Source organism: Lampris incognitus, chromosome 11 (assembly GCF_029633865.1).
Source record: "Lampris incognitus isolate fLamInc1 chromosome 11, fLamInc1.hap2, whole genome shotgun sequence".
Taxonomy (NCBI): Eukaryota; Metazoa; Chordata; class Actinopteri; order Lampriformes; family Lampridae; genus Lampris; species Lampris incognitus.
In genome coordinates, this window is record NC_079221.1 from 17,275,318 (window position 1) to 17,297,461 (window position 22,144).

Genomic DNA, 22,144 nt, shown 5'->3' on the forward strand with positions numbered 1-22,144 from the left:
CATCCAAGTGTTTCCTCTAAAGAGGAACATGCTCCGTTTACTGCGCCCCTTATCGAAATGGTGAACAAATGTGAGCATCACACGAAGCACTTCGTGGCTGGTGGAAGTGGGGTCAGAGTTAAGGCTGAATGAATCACACAAACCCGATGATGGCGCTGGGAGGAGATCTGACTGAGCAGGCCAGGAAGCTGAGTGTAGTGAGGACAGAGAAAAACAGGCAGGTTGGAGTGGTGTGTGTGTGTGTGTTTGTGTGTGTGTTTATGTAACCCTGTCTCACTCTTGTTTTAAATGAAGGAATGGCGCGACAGAATGACGGTGACACTTTATCAATAGAGTTCATACAGTTTTTCCACCACTGGTTTTTCAATGACTTCTCCATAACGTTTAGTTTAATTTCCATGACCACAAGAAACGATTTCCTACAGTTGCCACTGATAAGGTATGTTTTACCACTACGGGAACATCGGTCTATATTTCAAATACGTCATACGAGACAGTCTCTATGAGTACTGGACAGAAACGAGAGAAATTTTAAGGCCACGCCGCAATGGTTCGTCCAACTGGTCAGCCAAACTTTAACAGAGGTCAGGCTCGAACAGAGTTTAGTCAGATTTCTATGACTTTGCCAAAACTTTTCTTAAATGATATTTTGTCAGGGCCTGGAAATTGTATTTGATAATTTAATGACTTTTCCAGGTTTTTCATGACTGTATGAACCCGGCTTTAATGACTTCTGCTGGGAAATGATTTTTTTCCCCCTCGCAGCTTCATCACAGGCAGGGCGTAGCACAGGCTCAGACAGAGGCTGGTAAGGATTTGGTGGCCTGCTCAACAGCTGCCAAGTCTGGTTCTTCTGCTGGAAGGTTGGAAGTCCCCCCACTTAGTACTTCAACATGTCCCCACTAACCATAACGTCAATGGATAAAAATTGTGCGTGCACGTCTGTGCGTGCATGTGTGTGTGCATGTGTGTGCATGTGTACACCTATTTCTATTTGTCTTTGTTAATCTATCTCTGTGTTCATCTGTCTGTCTTTCCGTGTGCCTCTGAGTCTGCATATTTGTGTGCCTTTTTTTGGCCGTCTGTGTGCCGACCTGATAGCCATTGTAAGTCGAGCCCTGTTGTCTGGAGGAGGACATGCCGTTGAGACTGTACAGGTCAGAGGACGCATAAGATGCCTGGGAGGAAGAGAAGGGAGTTGAGGAGAGTTACAGGCCACAGGAAGGAGGGAAGCAGGAACAGAGAAATGGGACATGAAGCCATGATAACAAAGCCCTTAAATTCCGAAAGTCAGCAAATATTTTCAGCAAAGTATTTTGTCTCATCATTCACTGTATCACTGCATGCATACTGCCAAGTATGGGACACATCCGGATAAGTGATGCTCACACCTCCTCTTGTAAGCAAGTGTGGGGTGAATCAGGGAAACACACAAAAACAAGGCGACACACCGACTGAGAAAGCCACAAAACTCATATGCATGTCAAACAACAGGATCTTTCTTTTAACTTTCCCCCTTTTCACCCCAACTGTATCCAGCCAATTACCCCACTCTTCCAAGCCGTCCCGGTCGCTGCTCCACCCCCTCTGCCGATCCGGGGAGGGCTGCAGACTACCACATGCCTCCTCCGATACATGTGGAGTCACCAGCCGCCTCTTTTCACCTGACAGTGAGGAGTTTCGCCAGGGGGACGTAGAGCGTGGGATCGTGCTGTCCCCCCCCCCCCAGTTCCCCCTCCCCCCCAAACAGGCGCCCTGACCGACCAGAGGAGACGCTATTGCAGTGACTAGGACATATACCCACATCCGGCTTCCCACCCGCAGACACGGCCAATTGTGTCTGTAGGGACGCCCGACCAAGCCGGAGGTAACACGGGGATTCAAACCAGCGATCCCCGTGTTGGGAGGCAATGGAATAGACCGCCACGCCACCCGGACGCCCAACAGCAGCAGAATTTAAAAGAATGACATGGATAGTGCTAGTTAGATTGTGCTGGTTAATGACATACTGCAGTAACAACGCAACATGAAGCGCTGCTCGCATTTAAAAAACGCGTTCACAACTAAATACTTCCATGGTAGAGATTTAACATCATGTTAAATTCTCTTTGGTTGTGCGCAGTTGAAACCTGAACTTACTAACGCATCACTTTGTTAACGCACAATAAAACTAGACTGTGCAAGACAGCGACATGCAAACAATTTGTGAATGCAGACCGTCAAAATACGGGTATGTTGCCACACACAACGTGTTAAGATCAAGATGCAGCATCACAATGCCAGTCTCCAGTGTCGACGCCACCCACCGGCTGCAGGTCTAGTCTGGAAGAACGAGAAACCCTGCTGTCATCACTCAGCCTGGAGCTCTGACAGATGAGGAGGAGAGACGACAGGGAGCAAAATCAAACCTGGGTTGCACCGTACGGTAACGTTACAGAACCGGGTGTGTCGTCCTCACTATTGGCTCTACACTGCCTGCATGTGCATCAACAACAACAACATAGGTACACAACATGTGCTGCTGATAACATGTTTGGTTTGGAGGTGACATCAACATCTAAGTTCCAAGTAATGTAAATACGCCCTTAACTAAATCAAATCTTTATTTTTTTTCCCCAAGAGCTTGGACTCGTATCGTAGCAGAAACGATCCCAAACTCAAGACCACCGCTTACTGACTCAGTGTAAAGTGAAACTAAAAGGGGTGCTGGCAGCAAACACCCACCATCAGATCGAGTCTGGAGGAGCGGGAGACCCTGCTCTCATCACTAAGCCTGGAGCTCTGAGGCCGGAAGACAGGAAAACACAGACATCAAAAACAGGATGCAGCTCATCACCAACTTTTCCTCTGCCATTTGGTGCCGCGGAATCAACAAATACCAAGAGCATCCCAACATTCCCTCAATCTGCACACGGCAATCTGTTAAACAAGGGGTGACGCTGGCCAGTTCAGAGAAACTCGCTACTAACCCGGCTGGAGATCACACTGTAAGCTTCATCGTACCCGTTGCTCTGTGAACAGAAAACACGCACGCGGGTGAAAACCACCGCAGGGAGTTTTGTGCAGGCACCTTGCGGTGTGTGGTGGTACAACATAGTTTGATCTTTTGACATACATCTTTGTCTCTGTGCTTATGTTTCTTCTTCTTCTTGGACTTCTTATGAGAGTGTGAGGAGGAAGAGGCCTGAGGATAAGAAGACGGGAGGAGAGCAGAGAGGAAAGAGTAAAGGTCTGTTCGGGAACTCTCACCGCTAGCCTCGCTGATTGTGTTATTATGTGTTGTTGTGATCTGCCTATCAGTCATTCATTACACCATGCTCCCTCACTGACTGATACGACACTGAGGGAATCACACCCATGCACAAGGCAAGGACACACACACACACACACACACACACACACACACACACACACACACACACACACGGAGTGGATTCTTGACAAATCAAGACAAAATAATCCAGACATTAGCACAGCTTTGCACATTTTACATAAAAACACACGTCATGCACTAGCGAGAGAAGAGCGGTGGTATTTGGAGTTAACATACTTTCCAGAATCAAACATCATAGGGGAGATATTGCCTTATGTACAGTGACATAACAGACCCTCATATAGAGCTGACTGTTCAGGGTGGAGCAGACAGCTCCACCCTGAACATTGTATGCGTCAACATTTTTGAAAGGGCAAATTTCTTTTCCAGTGATCCAACAGTCATTATGTCCAAGGACATGACTCAGTGAGCCTTGACATAGAACAGAGGGAACTGACTGAATAAACTGAATAAATGCAAGTGAATAAACCCAAAAGGTTCCACTGAACATATTTTTTTCAGCTGACGAAAAAAAAAATCTTTTTTTTAAATTTTGGTTTTGATGTACTTTATTAATCCCTCTTTTGGAAATTCAGCTCTGCATTTAACCCATCCTAGCTGTGTAGCTAGGAGCAGTGGGCAGCTGCAGCACCCGGGGACCACCTCCAGTTGGTCTCGCCATGCTTCGGGCAGGGGAGGGCGCAGACAGGAGTGCTAACCCTAACATGCATGTCTTTTTGATGGCGGGAGGAAACCGGAGCACCCGGAGAAAACCCACCACAGGCACGGGAAGAACACGCAAACTCGACACAGAGGACGACCTGGGATGACCCCCAAGGTTGGGCAACTCTGGGGTTCAAACCCAGGACCTTCTTGCTGTGAGGCGACAGCGCTAACCACTGGGCTGCCGTGCTGCTCAAAATATTTTGCGCCCGACGTGAGGCGTGAACCCATGACCCTGAGATTAAGAGTCTCATGCTCTACCGACTGAGCTAGCCGGGCTGCTTAAATAGTCCACGCGGACCATCTGTGATTAGAGTCGCGTACCGTTCCCTAAGAAACACAAAAACCCAATTAACAGTATGTAACCTAAATGTACAAAAACGAAGACAAAAATCAAAATTCTGAAATTAAATCCGTTAAAAGATATCCAAGCCGGATGTTTATCCGGGCACACAGCAGCCACATGCTTGGTATTATCAGGAAGGTATAACTAATACTGATCGCCCTCACAGCTGTAAATAACCATGTTTTCATCTAGCTTTTTTGTGTGAATTTTGTCGTTTTGAATTAAAAAAAAGCCTGATGGAAACGGCAAACATTGAATAAAGTCATTTCGCATTAAAGTTTATACACTCACATGAGGTGGATAAACTTTTCATTCGATAAAATGAAAAACGGCTAGTGATATGATCGTACTGAGAATAAACAAATTATCCATTATATTTAGACGAAACCAAACCCCGGCTATTAGTTTCCATTCACACAACACACATTAGTGCAGAGTTGTTAAATACTAACACATGCTCCATCTTGTGAGTATTTCCCTTACCCCGCCACCATAGGCCCCTATAACATCCAAATCAGACTGTGCAAAAAATACAAGAACATCATCACCAAAAGAAAACGCCAGCATTGATAACAACCCGTTACGTGACACGTGTAGTCAAGCCCATCTATTCATAAAACACATTCAGAAATAACCAACGTGACCGAAGTTCTGCAAAATATCAAGAGATGCAGAAAATGACACAAAGTGCTTGGTGGTGTGTAGGTTTGCAGGTACAACAAAAATAGAGTCAAAATAAAAGTGCTGGCAGTCAACAGATAACACAGCAGGCATGAGGAGACACAGCACACACACCAAGCCTTACTGTATAGACTTGAGTATAACTGGGATCAACATAAAGAGCGAGTGTATAGGAGGGAGGTGCTGAGGTGCCAGAACCAACAAATTCAGCAAAACAGCTCTGATGAGAAGAGTCAACTTGATAACCTGAATAACACCTTCTCCCACATACCCATCTACACTTGGACATACAGACCAGGTTTCTATCTAGTATCTCACACAACATGCAGCACAGGAACAGTTAAATAAGATCCTGTCTATCAGCAACTTCAAACATAACCCACCACCTTTAACTTTCACATTGCCGACCAGTTGCCGGGGGTCAAAGGTCGTGGGATTCTTGAAGTGAGTGGTGCAGTAATTTGGTGAATTGTAATTGGATTATCAATCATGTGCCAGTTCTGACTACCCACAACCCAGTCATTCATAAAAATCCTCAGCAGGAATTAACTGAGATTTAAAAGTGTTCTTTTATTTGAGTGATACTGACCCTGACGCTGCCCCGGCTCCCCACTGACATCCGCTCATCGTCATCTGAGAGCTGCACAAGAGAGGGAGAGATAGAAATGGATGGTGAGCTGGTTGATAATGGTAACGAAAGTATGTCCTGGCGAGCTCCATGACACTGTAAGGCGTGTGGTTAACAGGAGAGTTGCTTTGAGTTTCCTGCAGCAGCAAAATGACGTCCCCAAACATTTCAGCAGACAAGTGTCCTCTGTGATTTTTCTGATCACATAACTCTGTTGGTGCAGCAGCACAAAATACACTAGGCCCCATTTATAAACCGCTGCTGCACAGTCAGCCTGATTCATGAAAATCACGATGTCAACATAGATTATTTGTTCAATCTATAATGACACAATCAAACATTATTCCAACATTTTCTCATTGTAATATGCAATAAAACTTTTATAAGTTTCTGTAAAGCTAACAAAGTTTAAAAATGTATTCTTTATAAATGAGGCTGCATGAGTCCAATAGAATTTTTTTTTCTCCCCAATTGTACTTGGCCAATTACCCTATTTTCCGAGCCGCATCCCCTCTGCCAATCCGGGGAGGGCTGCAGACTATCACATGCCTCCTCCGATACATGTGGAGTCGCCAGCCGCTTCTTTTCACCTGACAGTGAGGAGTTTCACCACAGGCGCCCCCAACTGACCAGAGGAGGCACTAGTGCAGCGACCAGGTAGCTTCCCACCCGCAGACATGTCCAGTTGTGTTTGTTGGGACGCCCGACCAAGCCAGAGGCAACACGGGGATTCAAACTGGCGATCCTGGTGTTGGTAGGCAATGGAATAGACCACTACGCTACCTGGATGCCCCGAATCCAATAGATTTGAGTATTCTGTAGTCTTACTAATGTTTCTATGACCCAAAGTATCATCTCCCAACTGGTGGAGCAAAGGATTATGGAGGAAAAAGTAGAGCAGAATGGAGAGAGGGGGAGAGCTACAAACCGTGTGTATCCGCGAAGGGCGTGAGTATCGCTCACTGTCCTCCTGGAGGGAGAAAGCAGGAAATGGAAATGGAGAGGAGATGGAGGGAGTGAAAGTAAAGACAGATGTCAAAACGTAAAACAGATAAGGTGGATGGACAGATGGCGTACAAAGGTACAAAATGAAATTTGAGGTGCATTGAAAAGACAGCTCAGCATGCAGAAACATATCACTCGTTTTTTTTTCCCCCTGGTTTTCAGAATTCATTGCTTTAAAGGAAATATAATATTTGCTCTCCAGAGTTCTGGTTGACCCTCTCGAAGCATCAAGCTTAATGCTCAAGTAAACACACAACACCGAATCCATGTTCACGCACAAATACACGTGTGCAGTTAAATCCATCACACTGACCACTGCAGTCAGTAATCCTGTCAACAGACCATTGAGACACACATGTTGCACAAACACAATTAGTCTCTACCCTGGCATTGCTCTTCCTACCACATGTTAAGGCGGCTCACACCATGCAAACAACCGTACAGTGGAGTTGTTTTAAACCCAAATCGTGCCTCTCAATTTTTGCTAACGCAGCACCTGATTCATTTGATTTTCAATATGCCCGACTCAAGAGATTTTAGTGCGAAAAACAGGCAGGTTAGTCAAAAAACAAACCAAGAGACTACAAGTCAAACACTCAGTAACGTCACTGATGCATTCAAACCTCCCATAAATATGTACGACAAATACGTTTTTTTTATTTTAATTTGAAAAAATATGGTGAAAGCCGTGCAGTCCAACACTAAAGGGACAGATGGTCATGCAGATTCAAACCCAAGCAGGCACACTGCTGCTTTAAGTGGATTATCAATAATGGCAACGCTTTGATACGGTTTAATCTGCTATTTTGGAAAATGCCTTAAAAGGAATTATTCTAAAAAAGTGGTCAAAGCAAAGCACATCGCAAGGTTAAAGGGCTAATTTAGAGGATAATATGAACACAAAAATGGCACACACTTAGCATTAGGTATATGAGAGGTGTGTTTTTATATAGTTTCCTATCAGGAGCGGGAAACAGTACCATCCATTGCTCAATATCTCCCCATTTGTTGTCCGCTTTGTCATCCAATTTGGTGTCCAAGCCATAATATTTCTGAATTGGGCAAAAAGAGGGCAAGGAAAAGCAACTCAAAGAAACAGAAGAGCAGTATTAGATACCCCTTATTATCCACAATGTCCCATCGTGATACGAGACCACAAATACACTTTAATTTTCTTAGATACTTTAAATGTATAAAAAAAAAGACAGCGTAAATATGTCTACAAAAAAATAATAATGCAACCCTACAAGGTAGAAAGGAGGAAGAGGAGGCCTACCTTCTGAACCTGAAAGATCTACGCACCAACACCAAAGGAGGGTAGTGGAGAATAACCAAGGAATAGTCGGAGAAAAACAGAAGAATAGGAAAAAAAAAAAACAAAGGCCAAATAAAAAACAATTTCAAAACTGAAAAAAATTGCATGAAGACACATTGAAACAATAGGATCAGAATGAAATCAATAAGAAGAGCAAATCAATTTTTTTTGCAGTGAAAAAAAGAAAGAAAAAGCAACAGAGCTGAACAACTTTTTGACAATTGGACAACACACAGAGAGGCAGGGTTGTGCAATGTGGACTGTACCACTGCCACGGCATGGCAGGGACAATGAAATGGACCCACCCAGGACCAACCCAGAAACTTGAGGACTTCCCTGGAGTGCTCTACAAGAGACTTAACGTGACCGTGTTGCCATGGTAACCAGGCCTGTTCCCGTTCCTCCACGGCTACTTGAGTTTGGCGTCAGGTGGAGCAGACCTGTGCCAGCATGTCACCTGAACCAGTGTGTGTCTGTTTTCCTCTTAAGTCTTGTGAGAAACTACTGACTGACCACTGACAGACCTTAGAGGGTAGCAAACCTTCCTTTTTTAACAGATTTTGAGCTGAAGTATGGGTCTTGCGTGGTAGAACAGAACACCCTCAAGATAGACTTAACAGGAAAAAAAGATGCATTAGATGGCCACTTTAAGGGAGAAAATCTGATTTTTCTTACATCTTATACACCGAGACTCCACAGCTATAGCTGATTTTAACTAGTGTCACTATCGCCTGAGGTTAATGTTGCCCATAAAGGATACTGACACACGATACTGTACATAGGATACGACCAGTACGTACTTAAAAGCATAGTTATCAACATGTTATTGAGAACTGACTCAATAAAATGTTGATAACTAGCTCAATAATAAGTCTAAGATTATAAACTACACAGAATTAAAGAAAAGCAGTCACAATTGTCTCTCTAAATGCCACAGACTTTATTATAATATTGATGGCAAAGTCAATTTGTCCGATTGTATATTTCCAATTGTATATTTTCCAAACAGTTGCTCAGACAAGATTTCTCTCAGTAATTGGCGAAATCCAATAAGTCTAATGGGGGGGAAAAACAGACCCCTTACAATGAACCAAGCTGTGATTATTTCTCTCGGATGGCAAAGGACCATCTTAGCAAAAACAATCTAATATTATTCAAATCTACTGCTACAGTACTGCCACCATAATCCCCCCCACACCAGCATTACTGTACTATTGTTCTCCACCTCTTTTTCTATTTTCCTTTTTCAAAATATGGGTAGGCAAAAATCGCTGAATATGAGTGGTTACAGAATTTTTTTTGTATTTTCCTGCCAAGTCTGACATCTCCTAGGACGCTTTCCTTGATGTCAACCAATAGGATGACAGAGTACTCTCTGGTGCACACATGTAAACATGGCAAAGAGAAAGCGATGCTGCTGTTGCAGCTGTCAGGTGCAACGACGAACCCGAGGAAAGGTTCGTTGAGCGGTGGCAACAACACCCCCCTGCCTTTTTGACATTTCCTCGAGGGTGGACCATGACAGAGTCAAAAAAGACGAGCTAAATGTTGGTGAGAAACAGCAGAGGTACTTCAGCAACCCAGTGAGTAGCTGGTTAAGCTATGCTAGGTTATCATTCCCCGGTAGTGCTAGCCACACCAACACCCGCAATCGTTTTTCCTTCTTTGTTTTTTAACACAAGACCGCCACCATCACACAAAGCATTTCTGTAGCCATGATTGACAGTTTCTTGACTCTCCTCCCCCGATGACCTATGAACTCGTGCAAGATCGTGAAAGGCAGCATACGATGACTGTTCGGGGTCATACTTGTAGTGTTGCCAGTCTCCCAGCCAAGACAGAGCAAGAATGTATGGCACTATGATTGCCTAATCTGACATGGTGACCATTGTCAAAGACAAAAATATTTTGTTGTCTGATCCCGGTTTTATAACACCCACTTTAAGCTGATGCTTGTGACAATTTTTGTTTCTCTTCAGCAAAAAATTGGGAAAAAGCTGAATTAGTCGTTCGATCAAATGAAACTCATCCCACGCTGGGAAACGAAAGCCTGTCACACCTGCCATCAGTTCCCTCTCCTCATTTCCATAATAACCAAGTGACTCATTGTGAACAGCCAGTATACAGTCCCTGAGGCATAGTGCCAAATCCAGCAGTCCTGTCCTCTAAGATAACTTAATGATAGTCATCCTGTAGGCTCAAGTCCATATCTACCCGGGTGTTATTTTTTTCCCCTAAATACATAATTTCAATGTATAATTCCTTTGCACATTGAGCTTGATAACTTAATATATTCTCAGACTTCACAGTTTCCTTCACAGATATCGTCCAGCCATACAGAAAACCAAGACAAACAAAAAACAGCCTCTGTGACTGCAACTTCTGTTTTGACAGTGGCCCTCCTCTTCGTTAGCACAGGTGTCAGACTAACAAAGTTGATAATCACAAACCCCCAGGAATATTCAATCAACAGATTAAGATACCCTCCATCACATGGCACAATCAAGAGATAGTAGAAATGAAGATACAAATTAAAATGTAAACACTTACCAACCGGTCCAGTAAATTCTGCAAGTGCAGAATTTAAATCTATCCAGCATTCGAATTCAGAATCATGTCTATACCGTCAAAACAGCTGAACTGCAATCTTTTTCTGATAGTTGATCAGATTTGTTTTCTTAACAGATGAGTCTGAGTTCCATGCTTTACATCCAATGCGATTCCCTTGTTTGTTTGAAGCCAGTAAGCCTGTTGTGCAAAGCAGTGTATATGTGAGACCTCTCTATGCGTGTCCCAGTGCAAGTGGTTATCAACCCTGCACCGCATCCTTACATTTGCACTGTCCGCTACAGTGGTCAAGTACTCTAATCCAGATTTACCACCACTATCTTTTGTATGCTTGCCTAATATATGGATTGACTGCTTTGTAATTCTGTATTGCACAATCCCACTTTAAACTGACTGCTTTGCCCCCTACAAGTCTTCATTATCATGTAGGAGCGCTGCCATTACAAGAATGCACCCTTTTGAATTAATGACTCCATTTCTCTTAATTTGCAGTTACAGCTGAAATGAAAGGTCATGCATGCCCTGACATTGGGGATTGCAAATTGCAGAAGAATTGCAGACCTTTCTGCATTTGTCATGCCTTTCCTTGAGAACTCATCTTATTTATTGCACAGTGTAAACTGTGGCTTTAGAGTCAGCATTTCTTCATCAAATTAAGTCATCCTCACCTTCAGCCAGGCGTTAAATATGAACGCAAGACAGTAGTTTTAAAATACCGCCTGAAGGATCTGAGAGCGAGAATACCCCGACCGCTCCGAAAATAACAGCATTTCAGTTTTTGTTTTTAAAAGTACTGTTATCTTACACAGAAGTTTTTTTTTGTTTTTTTGCAATTTACTAAGCTGCTTCTTTGTCATTTAACTGCAGTGGGGGGGAAAAAATCAAGAGAAAACATAATCAGGAGTGAAAAATCTATGAATAAATATGTAGTGCCAGCCAGACTTTCAAGTCAAACTTCCATAAATTTGAAAAACTACATTGTGGAGACTGAATAGAAAACATATAGGTTATGAGTTCATCAAAACAATACTGAGGGGAAGGTGATGCAATACTAATATACCGCCATCCTGGTAAAATGAATAAATACCAGATAAATCCGGTGAAGGTGCTCCATTTTAAGAAAAAGAGAAACATGGACTTAACAATGCAGTGTGGAACTACACGCCCCTGTGTGCAAATGAGCCATGACCCTTCAACTCTCTCTGCCCTCATCGATGACACATGAACATCCATCTAAACGAAACCAAACCCCGCCATTTGCTTTAGCCAACCATGTGACATCGTTGGCAAAATCTCATTACGAACTGTATGTCACAAACATTAATGATTAATAGCTCAAAAAATAAAAAAAATAAAAAGGAAGATTCATTACTGACTTGAAGGAACCCATGCACATACTTATCTCCCATTACGTGTCTGGTCCCCCAATTAGTAACTAAGCTAGACACACTTGGCTAGTTCATTAAGCCCATTCATCAAAGCAAGTTACACAAGCAGCTTACATGTCTGAACTCACCAAAGTCCCCTTTTTTATAGGAGGGGTTTGAGGGCGCCCGGTGAGGGCAGCCCTGACCCCCTTCCCGGCCAACCGACGCCCAGCCGTCCTGCTGCCCTCAGGGTGCCCAGTGGGGCTTCATGCTACAGCTGTCACCACGGCCTGCTGTGTTTACCAGATGACCCCCAGCCACACAGCGCGTCAAGTCTCCCTCAGGACCGGAGAGGCAGGCGGACGTCCGTGCGTTTATCCCCGCTAACAATCTAACAATCGGGCCTCAAGTCATGTCTTTTGTGTGTGCAGATATATCCGAAAGTCAAAAAGCCGAAAACGACCATAAACACGGCAGTCCATCGCTCATGTCAGCAACCCGGCTCGCTGTTGTGGCAGTGACCACAAGCTTCCACTGGTCCACACCAGGCTTGACCAAGGAGTGAAGCCTGCTAATCTACTTTGGAACTTGGCTAAAGGTTTTAAGGAAAGCACACATGTACTCCTGACACACATACATACACACACACACACACACCACCGGACCAGACACAGCTTAGCACCGACTGACCATTAATCCAGCAAGTATGACCACGCGTGTGTGTGTGTGTGTGTGTGTGTGTGTGTGTGTGTGTGTGTGTGTGTGTGTGTGTGTGTGCGTGCGCGCGCGCACGGATATTTGTACTTGCCTGTTGAGGTATGTAAGTGGATGTTTATGGACACCATCTTTGTTTTGATTGCAGAACAAGTCTGCCACAGGAATGCTGATTATTTCAAATCTTAAAAGGGAGAGTTTAATAACTAAACTATCTAAGAAAACCAGAGATTATAAAGTAAGAAGGAACACAGAAATACAGAAAGTCGAATCTGGACTCAGTTGTTTTGTTTTTTAACTTTTTTCCCTTTTTCACCCCGATTGTTATCCGCCCAACTACACCTCTTCCTAGCCATCCCATCATTGCCCCACCGCCTCTGCCAGTCCGGGGAGGGCTGCAGACTACCACATGCCTCCTCCAATACACGTGGAGTCACCAGCCGTTTCTTTTCACCTGAGGAGTTTCACCAGGGGGCCATAGCGCGTGGGAGGATCACACTATTCCCCCAGTTCCCCCTCCCCCCTGAACAGGCGCCCCGACCGACCAGAGGAGGCGCTAGTGCAGCAACCACGACACATACCCACATCCGGCCTCCCACCTGCAGACACGGCCAATTGTGTCTGTAGGGACGCCCGACCAAGCCGGAGGTAACACGGGGATTCGAACCAGGATCCCCGTGACCCGGACACCCTATCTGGACCCAGTTGAATTAATAGTTATAATAATAATAAATTAAACTTATTTGGCGCTTTTCTAATACTCAAAGTCGCTGTAGTTCAGTGTAGGATGAATGGGTGAGGGTGTGGGTGTAATTAGTTCAACTTCCTGTGATTTCCCTACCTGGATTATTGAGCACGCATAAAGAATAACGACGTCTTTGCAGCAGTAGCAAAAGATTACTGGGTCACAGAATGGGGTGGGGGGGCAGAGGAGAAGAGGGATTTCTAGGGGGGATCAATCTAAGACTGTTTGGGCTACAGTCGTGAACCACCACTTAAAACACAGACCTTCTTTGTGCGGTTAGTTTGTACAGGTGAGAGGGAGAATTCACTATCAAAAAGCTAATAATAGTGAGACGTGAAAGGAGCGACTCCCCACAGCAGAGATCAGGGACGCTATAAACCTCTGCACCAAAAAACACAAGCACCCTAACACGACTGAGCTGTAATCCAAGCACACGAGCCAACACACAAACCTTCATCTGACCACCTGTTTCAACATGAATCAAGATGCAGGGCCAAAGCCAAGACTGCTGCTGGAGGTGCTGGAAACTGAGAGAACCGGTGGATTAACTAGAGGGCACCCGGTCCAGTCCAGGTCTCCGCCAGGCCTGCGTAGCGTTTTATCTCACCTTCTCCGGTGTGGGAGAACACACGCACACGCCGACAGGAAGAACCGGTTCCTCCTGCCATTACAAGCCTTCTGCAGCGCCCAACTCGACTGAACAGGAAATAAAGGTTTTTAATACGCAGCTCTCAAGCTTAAAAGAACTTACTTAATAAAAAGGTTTTGCCTGCCAGGCTGCACATCCTCGCACGAAGGCGACCGGAGCTGGCAGAGCTCGGGCTATCGTAATTTCAAAGCCCTAATTAAAAGACTTCAGATGTGTTTAACATCTCAATGGAGGCGAATGGCTGCTCTGCTCGTTGACGTTCATTCATCGTAGAGCAACAGAACAATGGTAAGAAAAGACTTCAGATGTGTTTAACCGTCGGGGTATAATACAAGGAATAAAGTGACTTACATTGACTGACTGACTTGTATTCATGAAGCAGTGCTAAGAAAACATAGCTCAGCCATGGAAACCGTTTTGTTGTAGCTGCCGGGATGCTTTCCAGCTGTGATTGTAATTAATCCTACTCTTGAATTTGTATTTTATAGCCGAGTTGTAAAGTGGAGACTATAGCACTTCCGCGTGGCGTCGAGGTGAATAAGGCGACTTATTTTTGCTTCATCCAGTCGTTCCTGTGCTGAGACGAGCAGTGGCGGAATTTGCTGGTTTGAGAAACACGATCGGCTTCTCGTTTGCTTTCAAGACTCAAGCCTGAATACACAAGGTTTTGGTTTTGACGCCATCGCTGCCCGATCTGGCGCAGCCGCAGATGTGAGTCACGCATGCGTACAATTGACTCAGAGCGGGCCGTGTCAGAAAGCAGCGCTGGTCGAGCGAGCTGGAGAGGGAATGGAGAGAGGGAGCGGCGAAAGTAAGAACAAACGTTTTTCGAAGGTTTTTAATCACCACAACCACAAGAGCTTCTTCGTCATACAGTCATAACTGCACAAAAACGTTAGGCTGATAGGTCCAGTAGTTTGCGAGATTAGCCACGGACAGATAGACGCGCGTGCGTGTGCGACCAAACGCACAATTCCCTCAAGTGTACATGCCGTAGCGAATTCAGGGGGCAACCGGTAACCCGTCGCAGCCGGGAAGCGAACCCGTGGCGACCGCGCTAACCAGTTGACTAAAGGGTCCGACCCGTTAGCCAACCGGCTAGCGAGTCTACGCATTCATTATCGTTACACTATAGTACCCCACTCCGGGCCCTCACGCCTCTGGGCGCACGCGCTTCCGATGGCCTCACCTCACCATCCCACGTCTGACACCAATGTAGCGAATTCAGGGGCAGCCGGGAACTAGTCAGTTGACTGGCAACCCAGTCGCCCCAGGGTCGCTTCCCGGCCGCCCCTGAATTTGCTACAATACCACCAACCTGACACTAACTGTATAGCTACACAGAGAAACAGGACCAAGTGAAAAGCATATAAGGTCAAACCATCCTAAGGGGCGTCCGGGTAGCGTAGCGTTCTATTCCGTTGCTTACCAACACGGGGATCCGGTTCGAATCAACGTGCTGCCTCCGGCTTGGTGGGCGTCCCTACAGACACAGTTGGCATGTCCGCGGGTGGGAAGCCGGGTGTGGGTATGTGTCCTGGCCACTGCACTAGCGCCTCCTTTTCTGTCAGGGCGCCTGTTCGGGGGGGGGGGGGCGACTGGGGGGAATAGCGTGATCCTCCCACGCGCTACGCCCCCCTGGCGAAACTCCTCACTGTCAGGTGAAAAGAAGCGGCTGGCGACCCCACATGTATCTGAGGAGGCATGTGGTAGTCTGCAGCCCTCCAGGGTCAGCAGAGGGGGTGGAGCAGCGACCGGGACGCCTCGAATGAGTGGGGGTAATTGGCCGGATACAATTGGGGAGAAAAAGGGGGGGAAATCCCCCCCCAAAAAATAGTTAAACCATCCCAGTATATTCTACATACATGTCCGTAGGTTTAGATTCCGAGTTAACTGACATTAGGAAAATATTAGCTCTGTATTAGAAAGAAAACAGGGAAAGAAAGACACTTTGTTTATGGTACAACGAAATTCAGCCTCTGCATTTAACCCATCCTATGTTATAGGAGCTGTGGTCAACCGCAGTGCAGCACCCAGGGACCAACCCCAGTTCTTTTTGGTACTGCCTTGGTCAGGGGCACAGACGGCGAGTATTAACCTCAATATACATGTCTTTGATGGTGGGAGGAAACCGGAGCACCTGCAGGAAACCCACGCAGACAAAGGGAGAATATCCAAACTCCACATCGAAAGGACCTGGGATGGCCTGGGGTTCGGACCCAGGGCCTTCTTGCTGTGAGGCAACAGTGTTAACCACTGAGCCACCGTGCAGCCACTTGCCCTTTCATTTTTTTCTATTCTTGCATATTTGTCTTTTTGTACTTTTAATACAAAGTTGAATCAGTTCATCTGGACATAACATTAATTGAGAGAAACATTTCATCACTCATCTAAGTGACATCTTCAGTCTCCACTGACTGCAGGTATCCCACCCTTATAAACAACACAGTGGCATAACGACCGAAAACAACAATCTGTTTCATATGTAAATTGCCGTGACCATTCACTACAGTTTCAGCGGCCATGTGTACTATTCACAGAGGATTGGGTAATGTTTGCAATCATTGTAAGATGCTAACAGATGTACTCTTAGACCCCCACCCCCCGCCCCGGTTCAGAGATGGTCGTTTCCTCTTCACATAGAGGACCTCTTTGACTCCCCCATTCAAACCAGCATTCCTCCCTATCAAGGATGTGCACATCCTGAGTTTGAGTTAATGTGGTGGTTGAAAAGTGGTACGTCCTGAGATTTAATTTTAACTCGGGTGTCGTCCACAAATCTGGCTAGGTGGTGTCCCTGGATAGGACATCATAGCCCTCTTTTCCACTTCCTCCACAGATAAGCTGGCCACTATACGTATGTGAAACTGGGGAACCTGAACGTACTACATTTCACTGACTACATTAACTCTGTGGACAACCATACCAATCCCCTGTGACTAGTACACATGGCCATTGTAACTCTAGTTAATGGTCACTGCAATTTGCATATGAAACCGAAACCGGCTTTCGATCGTTATGCCACTGTATTGTTTATAAGGGTGGGAATACCAGCAGTCAGTTAGACTAAAGAGGTCACTTAGATGATTGATGAAACATTTCTCTCAATAAACATTGTGTCCAGATGATCTGATTCAACTTTGTGATTTTCTTCCGTGGATGGATTATTGAACATGCATAAAGACAATTCTTAATTTCATAACGCACATGGTGATAAACAGAGACTAGTAATGAACAACTTAGTTGGCTGTACCCTGCATCCTATTTATGGAGCACAGAGATTCTACAAATCACTATATTTCCAGAAATGAACATGAAAATAGATTATTTAGAGATTTTATGCAAAAGTTGGTACCAAGTGGCTCAACATGTTCAAATAGGTCCAACCATTTACAGGTAGATGTAGGACAATTTGTAGCTGCAGTGAGAAAATGGTTGATGAATCAACTTTAATGATCACAGTCTCTGGTCTGATATGGTACAGATGGTCTTCATTTTGTTTAATTCAGTTTAACAGCTATCACTTTTATAGGTTTCAGTGCAAAATGGAAATGACCTAAACCCCATAAATACCAGTTAACGACAAGAAACAAAACATGATTTAGAAAAGAGCACATCAGTGAGTAATAGTATTGGGCCTTCCGCAAGTATACTAATTCATGAGAAGAGTTTGAATTAAATTCATGACTGGATTATTTTGCCATAAACCTCTTGGGAGAATTTTCCAGTTTGGCCTTAATTACACTAGGCTCAAAGCCTGCTTGAAAGAATAATTTGTGAGCCTCTTTAAGGCCTTATTACACATTACTTGGCCAGACTTGGCACTAAACTTCAAAGATAAGCCAAAATGCCAGTTCACGCCCCCAGCTTTAAAGACTAATTAAACCTTAGTCCATTTTAGTGAGTCAGCTGACTTCTACAGGTTAAAAAACATGTAAAAGTTAAACACATGCCAGGCCGGTCTTGGTACTCTGTGGTGTTAGCATAGCAGGATAAACACAGCTGCTGCAGATAATAACATTATTAATGGGTCTGTTGGATGAAGGTGTACCAAAGCACCAGCATTAACAACACTATTGAGAATCGTTAGTGCTGGCTCTGTCTGTCTGTCTGTCTGTCTATGCTGATAGAAATGCCAGCACATCTAAATCAAATGAACCCATTATTTCTGGTATTAGCTGCAGCTGTGTTTATCCTGCTATGCGAACATCACAGGGTACCAAGACCAGCGTGGCGTATTTTAACCTTTAGATGGTTTCTAACCTGCAGATGTAAGAAAACTCACTAAAATGGTCCAGGATTAAGTTGCTCTTTAGCATAAAAACTATGAAATAATCTTTAATGTTTAACGCTTTGGGACTTCAACTAATTGTCTTATCAATAGAATAACCAGTGAACACTTTAAACTCTCACCTGTGCATTTTTAGTCAAAACATTTTTTCAAGGATTAAACAAGGATTAAAAGGGAAGTAAGGCAGTATCGAATGTCGTCTTTTTACATTTGAAGCTTCTGTTGAATTTTTTCAAATGTCTGCTGTCATATTTCATGACGTCATCATAAAAACCCTCAAAAGAAAAATCCTCGAACAAAATCCTTAGTTTGAATAAAGCAATTCATCGGATTAAATGAGTTAAGTCTTTTTTTTATTAAATCAAACTTCTTTAATGAATATAGCTCATCAGTTTCGTCAACATAAATCAACATAAAGGGAAGAGGAAAAGAGGAAGGCCAAAGAGGAGGTTTATGGATGTGGTAAGGGAGGACATGCAGGTGGCTGGTGTGAGAGAGGAAGATGCAGAGGACAGGAAGAGATGGAAACGGATGATCCGCTGTGGTGACCCCTAACGGGAGCAGCCGAAAAGTAGTAGTAGTAGTAGTTTCATCAACATAGGCTAAACCAATGAGGGCATAAAATAATAATTGTGACCTTAGGCTTATCAGCAATCTTAAAATGCTTCCAAACTAGCGATTTCTTCAACATCCTTTCTACAGTCGTTGATATTAAAATGATGTTGATGGAGCACCAAGTGCCAAGCGAATACAGATATTTGCAACTATGCAGAAATGCCATCCATCCATCCATTATCCAAACTGCTTATCCTGCTCTCAGGGTTGTGGGGATGCTGGATTCTATCCCAGCAGTCACTGGGCAGCAGGCGTGGAGACACCCTGGACAGGCCGCCAGTCCATCACAGGGCCTCTATATATATATATATATATATATATATATAATGTCAAATAAAATTTACAGTCATTTCAGTGACCAAGTACAGCAAATACATTTTAAGTTGAAGGTCTTATTTAATACACTGGGCGCAGATACATATAAATAAACTTAGCAATTACACTTTGTATTGTCAATGTAAGATGTCCAACAAAGTTTGTCCGACAATGGGAAGATGAGACACCCAAATTGATGGATGAGGTGGAGGAATACTGCTCTACAAACCTTCAATTTGAGGAGTCATCAGAGGAAAATTTGCTTTCTTTCCACTGGTTTAAACACAATGAATAGACAACACAATGGTTTAAACACAATGAATAGATAACATTTGAATGCTGCTGTGCAGCATTCGAATGTTGATTTAGAATTAAAATGTCAACGTTATGAATGACGCTTCAAAGCCTTGAACTATTATATACAGCCCTAAAGGTAAGTGTAAATAAACTGAATGCAAGTAAGAAAAAAATATATATAATGTGAAAATCAATTTATCAAACAATATAATGTGATACTTTATTTCCAAAGGAAAATTCTTTTTGCTTGGCGATTCATGTGATGTCAGAGGGCAGGACCAGGTACAGGAGTGGTGGAACTTGACTGTCTTACTTATGGGTACTTTGGTAGGATCGATGTTTAGCAACACCAGCCTTGAACCTATGGTAGTATGTAAGGGCAAATGTGGGTATCTGTAATTTCATGTGACTAGAGTGACAAGCAATTGTGGCAAGTAGCACAAGGCCATATAACTAGGACAAAACGTTAGTAAAAGATAAACTTGTTTATGCCCAAAAGTATGATAAGTGACATTCCATCATGTAAGTGTAACCATTATTATGCAGAAAACAGTAGTAGCAGTAGTAGTAGCATATCAAAGGGGGATGACTGAAGACATCCTAACGTCATCCTTGCGCTGATAGAGAGGCTCCTGCTCCGCCAACATGTCCTGATCAACAAGGTCCATGATTAACAGCAGGACATTGACTGACGCAAGTAGATTGTTCACTAGATTTGTAAATGGTATAACGACAGGGAGGCTTTTGTCTGATTTTCAGTCACACTGCAGACCTGACTCAGACTTTGTTGATACATCAATAAAAGTTTTATTTTGAAGGATCCTCATCTAATTGACTTTTTTTTGCAATTTCTCTATCACTGGCCACCATAAACCCCACAAAGTTGAATGATGGTCTACCCGGTAACTACAATACAAATTACACTAGCCAGCCTGCTGGTAACCCTCTAAGGATCGTCTACAGCCCAGGTTTGGGCTAGGTCAGTCACGAGTGATCCAGAGCCAGGTGTATGCGTGTTTTCATACGCAATTATACACCAGCCGATTTCACTAATTAAGTAAGTAATTAAGTAGCACACCTTCAACCAGATGGAGGAAGACTAATTCATGAAATCAGCTCATCGTGTTCAGTTGTTATGAAAGCCAGCGTACATGTGGCACTCCATTGCCCGATTGAGCACCACTGGGTTGGGTATTAAAGATCACCAAGCCAGGAAGACAGCTACGCCGTCCATATTTACACAAGGGATCATATGAGGAATCACACGAGCTTAAAACATCACCACACTCTTGTCTGTGTAAATTCATCTCAGTCATCCCGGTAATAAGATCGCCACACTCTTTTCATAATGCTCCGTAATACTTGTTCACAGGGTAAACGTCCAGCATAAAATCATACACTAAAGCTGACGATCACATCGGCGCTCACATTAAAAGTATTTAAATGTAGTCCTATTACAAGCAGCTTACCCTTTCATTTTCATAGACTGTGAATGCAGACGTGTTACAGCACGAGAGACAGTGAAAATACTATTCTATACTACTTGCCAAAAATAGTAATCCTATTTTAATTTTTCAAAGACATTTCAAAGCATTCAAAGTCTTTTCGCTCTTTGAATACTCACTGTTAGCAATGCAATGAGTCTTAAATTTTCATTTGCACCTTAATTTGACTAGCATATTTGACTGCTGGAAAATCCCAAGCAGTGCTTCCCCATGCCTTAACGGTTATAGCACTGTTTACCCCTCTGACCCATGACCTGTCTTGGCACAGGATGAAAGAAGTGTAGCTAAAGAACATAAAGCGATGTTGACAGGAAATGCCTTTGGTCCCAGTTGCCAACATAGTACCACCGAGGTGACCAGTAAAACCCTCTCATTATTTTAAGTGTGGTGTTTTATGATATGTGACAATGTAAGCCTGCAGGTTTTTTTTTTATAAGGGTGGTGACACTATGAGTATTTTTATTGAAATGCGTGAGTAAATGCTGGGGCAACTCTTTGGGGACCATTGCCTTGTGGAGTTGGTTTGTGCGTCACCTGTTTAAATGTGACAGTGTTGGATGTCGTATAGCAGAGAAGCAGCGTGTTGTACCTCTTTCTGTTGCCTCTCCAGCTCCTTCATGCGAATTTCTCTGGCCTCTGCCCTTGCTGCCCTTTTTGCTGCCAACCTGGCTTCGGCCTGTGGGGGGGAGGGAGAGAGAGTTAATTTAGATGAGCTCAAATAGCACACACATCTATAAGGGGTGAACACATATGTGACACTATATCCTGTTCCAAGACAGAGTTTGCATAAAAATGTTGCACTCTATTTTGCAAGTCATGCAAGCCAGTTTGGCAGTTACAAAAAAAACAAAAAATAACAGGACCAACTGAAATGAAAAAGGGAGGGACACACTCACAGTTTGACATTCAGCCTAAAGAAGGGAGGGTCACGTTTGATTATACTCAATGGTCATGATCATTGAAATCACTGAACGGTAACGGCCAATTAACTTAATTATTGAAACTATCCTTGTGCCCTTGGTGAACTGCCTCTTTGCTGCCTAGGCAGTGCACCAACATTATGTTTA

At 43.9% G+C, this 22,144-nt stretch overlaps 1 protein-coding gene and 1 non-coding gene across 7 annotated transcripts in view; both read right to left on the reverse strand.

Moving 5' to 3' along the window:
* The window catches only part of lrrfip1a (leucine rich repeat (in FLII) interacting protein 1a), a 63,603-nt gene that overhangs the window by 21,033 nt on the left and 20,426 nt on the right, over positions 1-22,144 (reverse strand). For 4 of the 6 annotated variants that reach the window (XR_008810979.1, XR_008810978.1, XR_008810977.1 and 1 more), the window contains exons 2-3: positions 21,667-21,753; positions 5,653-5,703 (exon numbers count right to left, since the gene is read on the reverse strand). Coding sequence is in view for 1 of the 6 variants with exons in the window: in XM_056289085.1 (XP_056145060.1) it covers positions 5,653-5,703; positions 21,667-21,753 (138 nt within the window). In the remaining 5 variants the exon portion in view is untranslated. The remainder of the gene's footprint in view (positions 1-5,652; positions 5,704-21,666; positions 21,754-22,144) is intronic. The other 2 variants (XR_008810981.1, XR_008810980.1) reach the window with 1 other exon arrangement.
* Positions 4,243-4,315, reverse strand: trnak-cuu (transfer RNA lysine (anticodon CUU)). The gene has a single exon. It is a non-coding gene; the product is annotated as a tRNA-Lys (tRNA).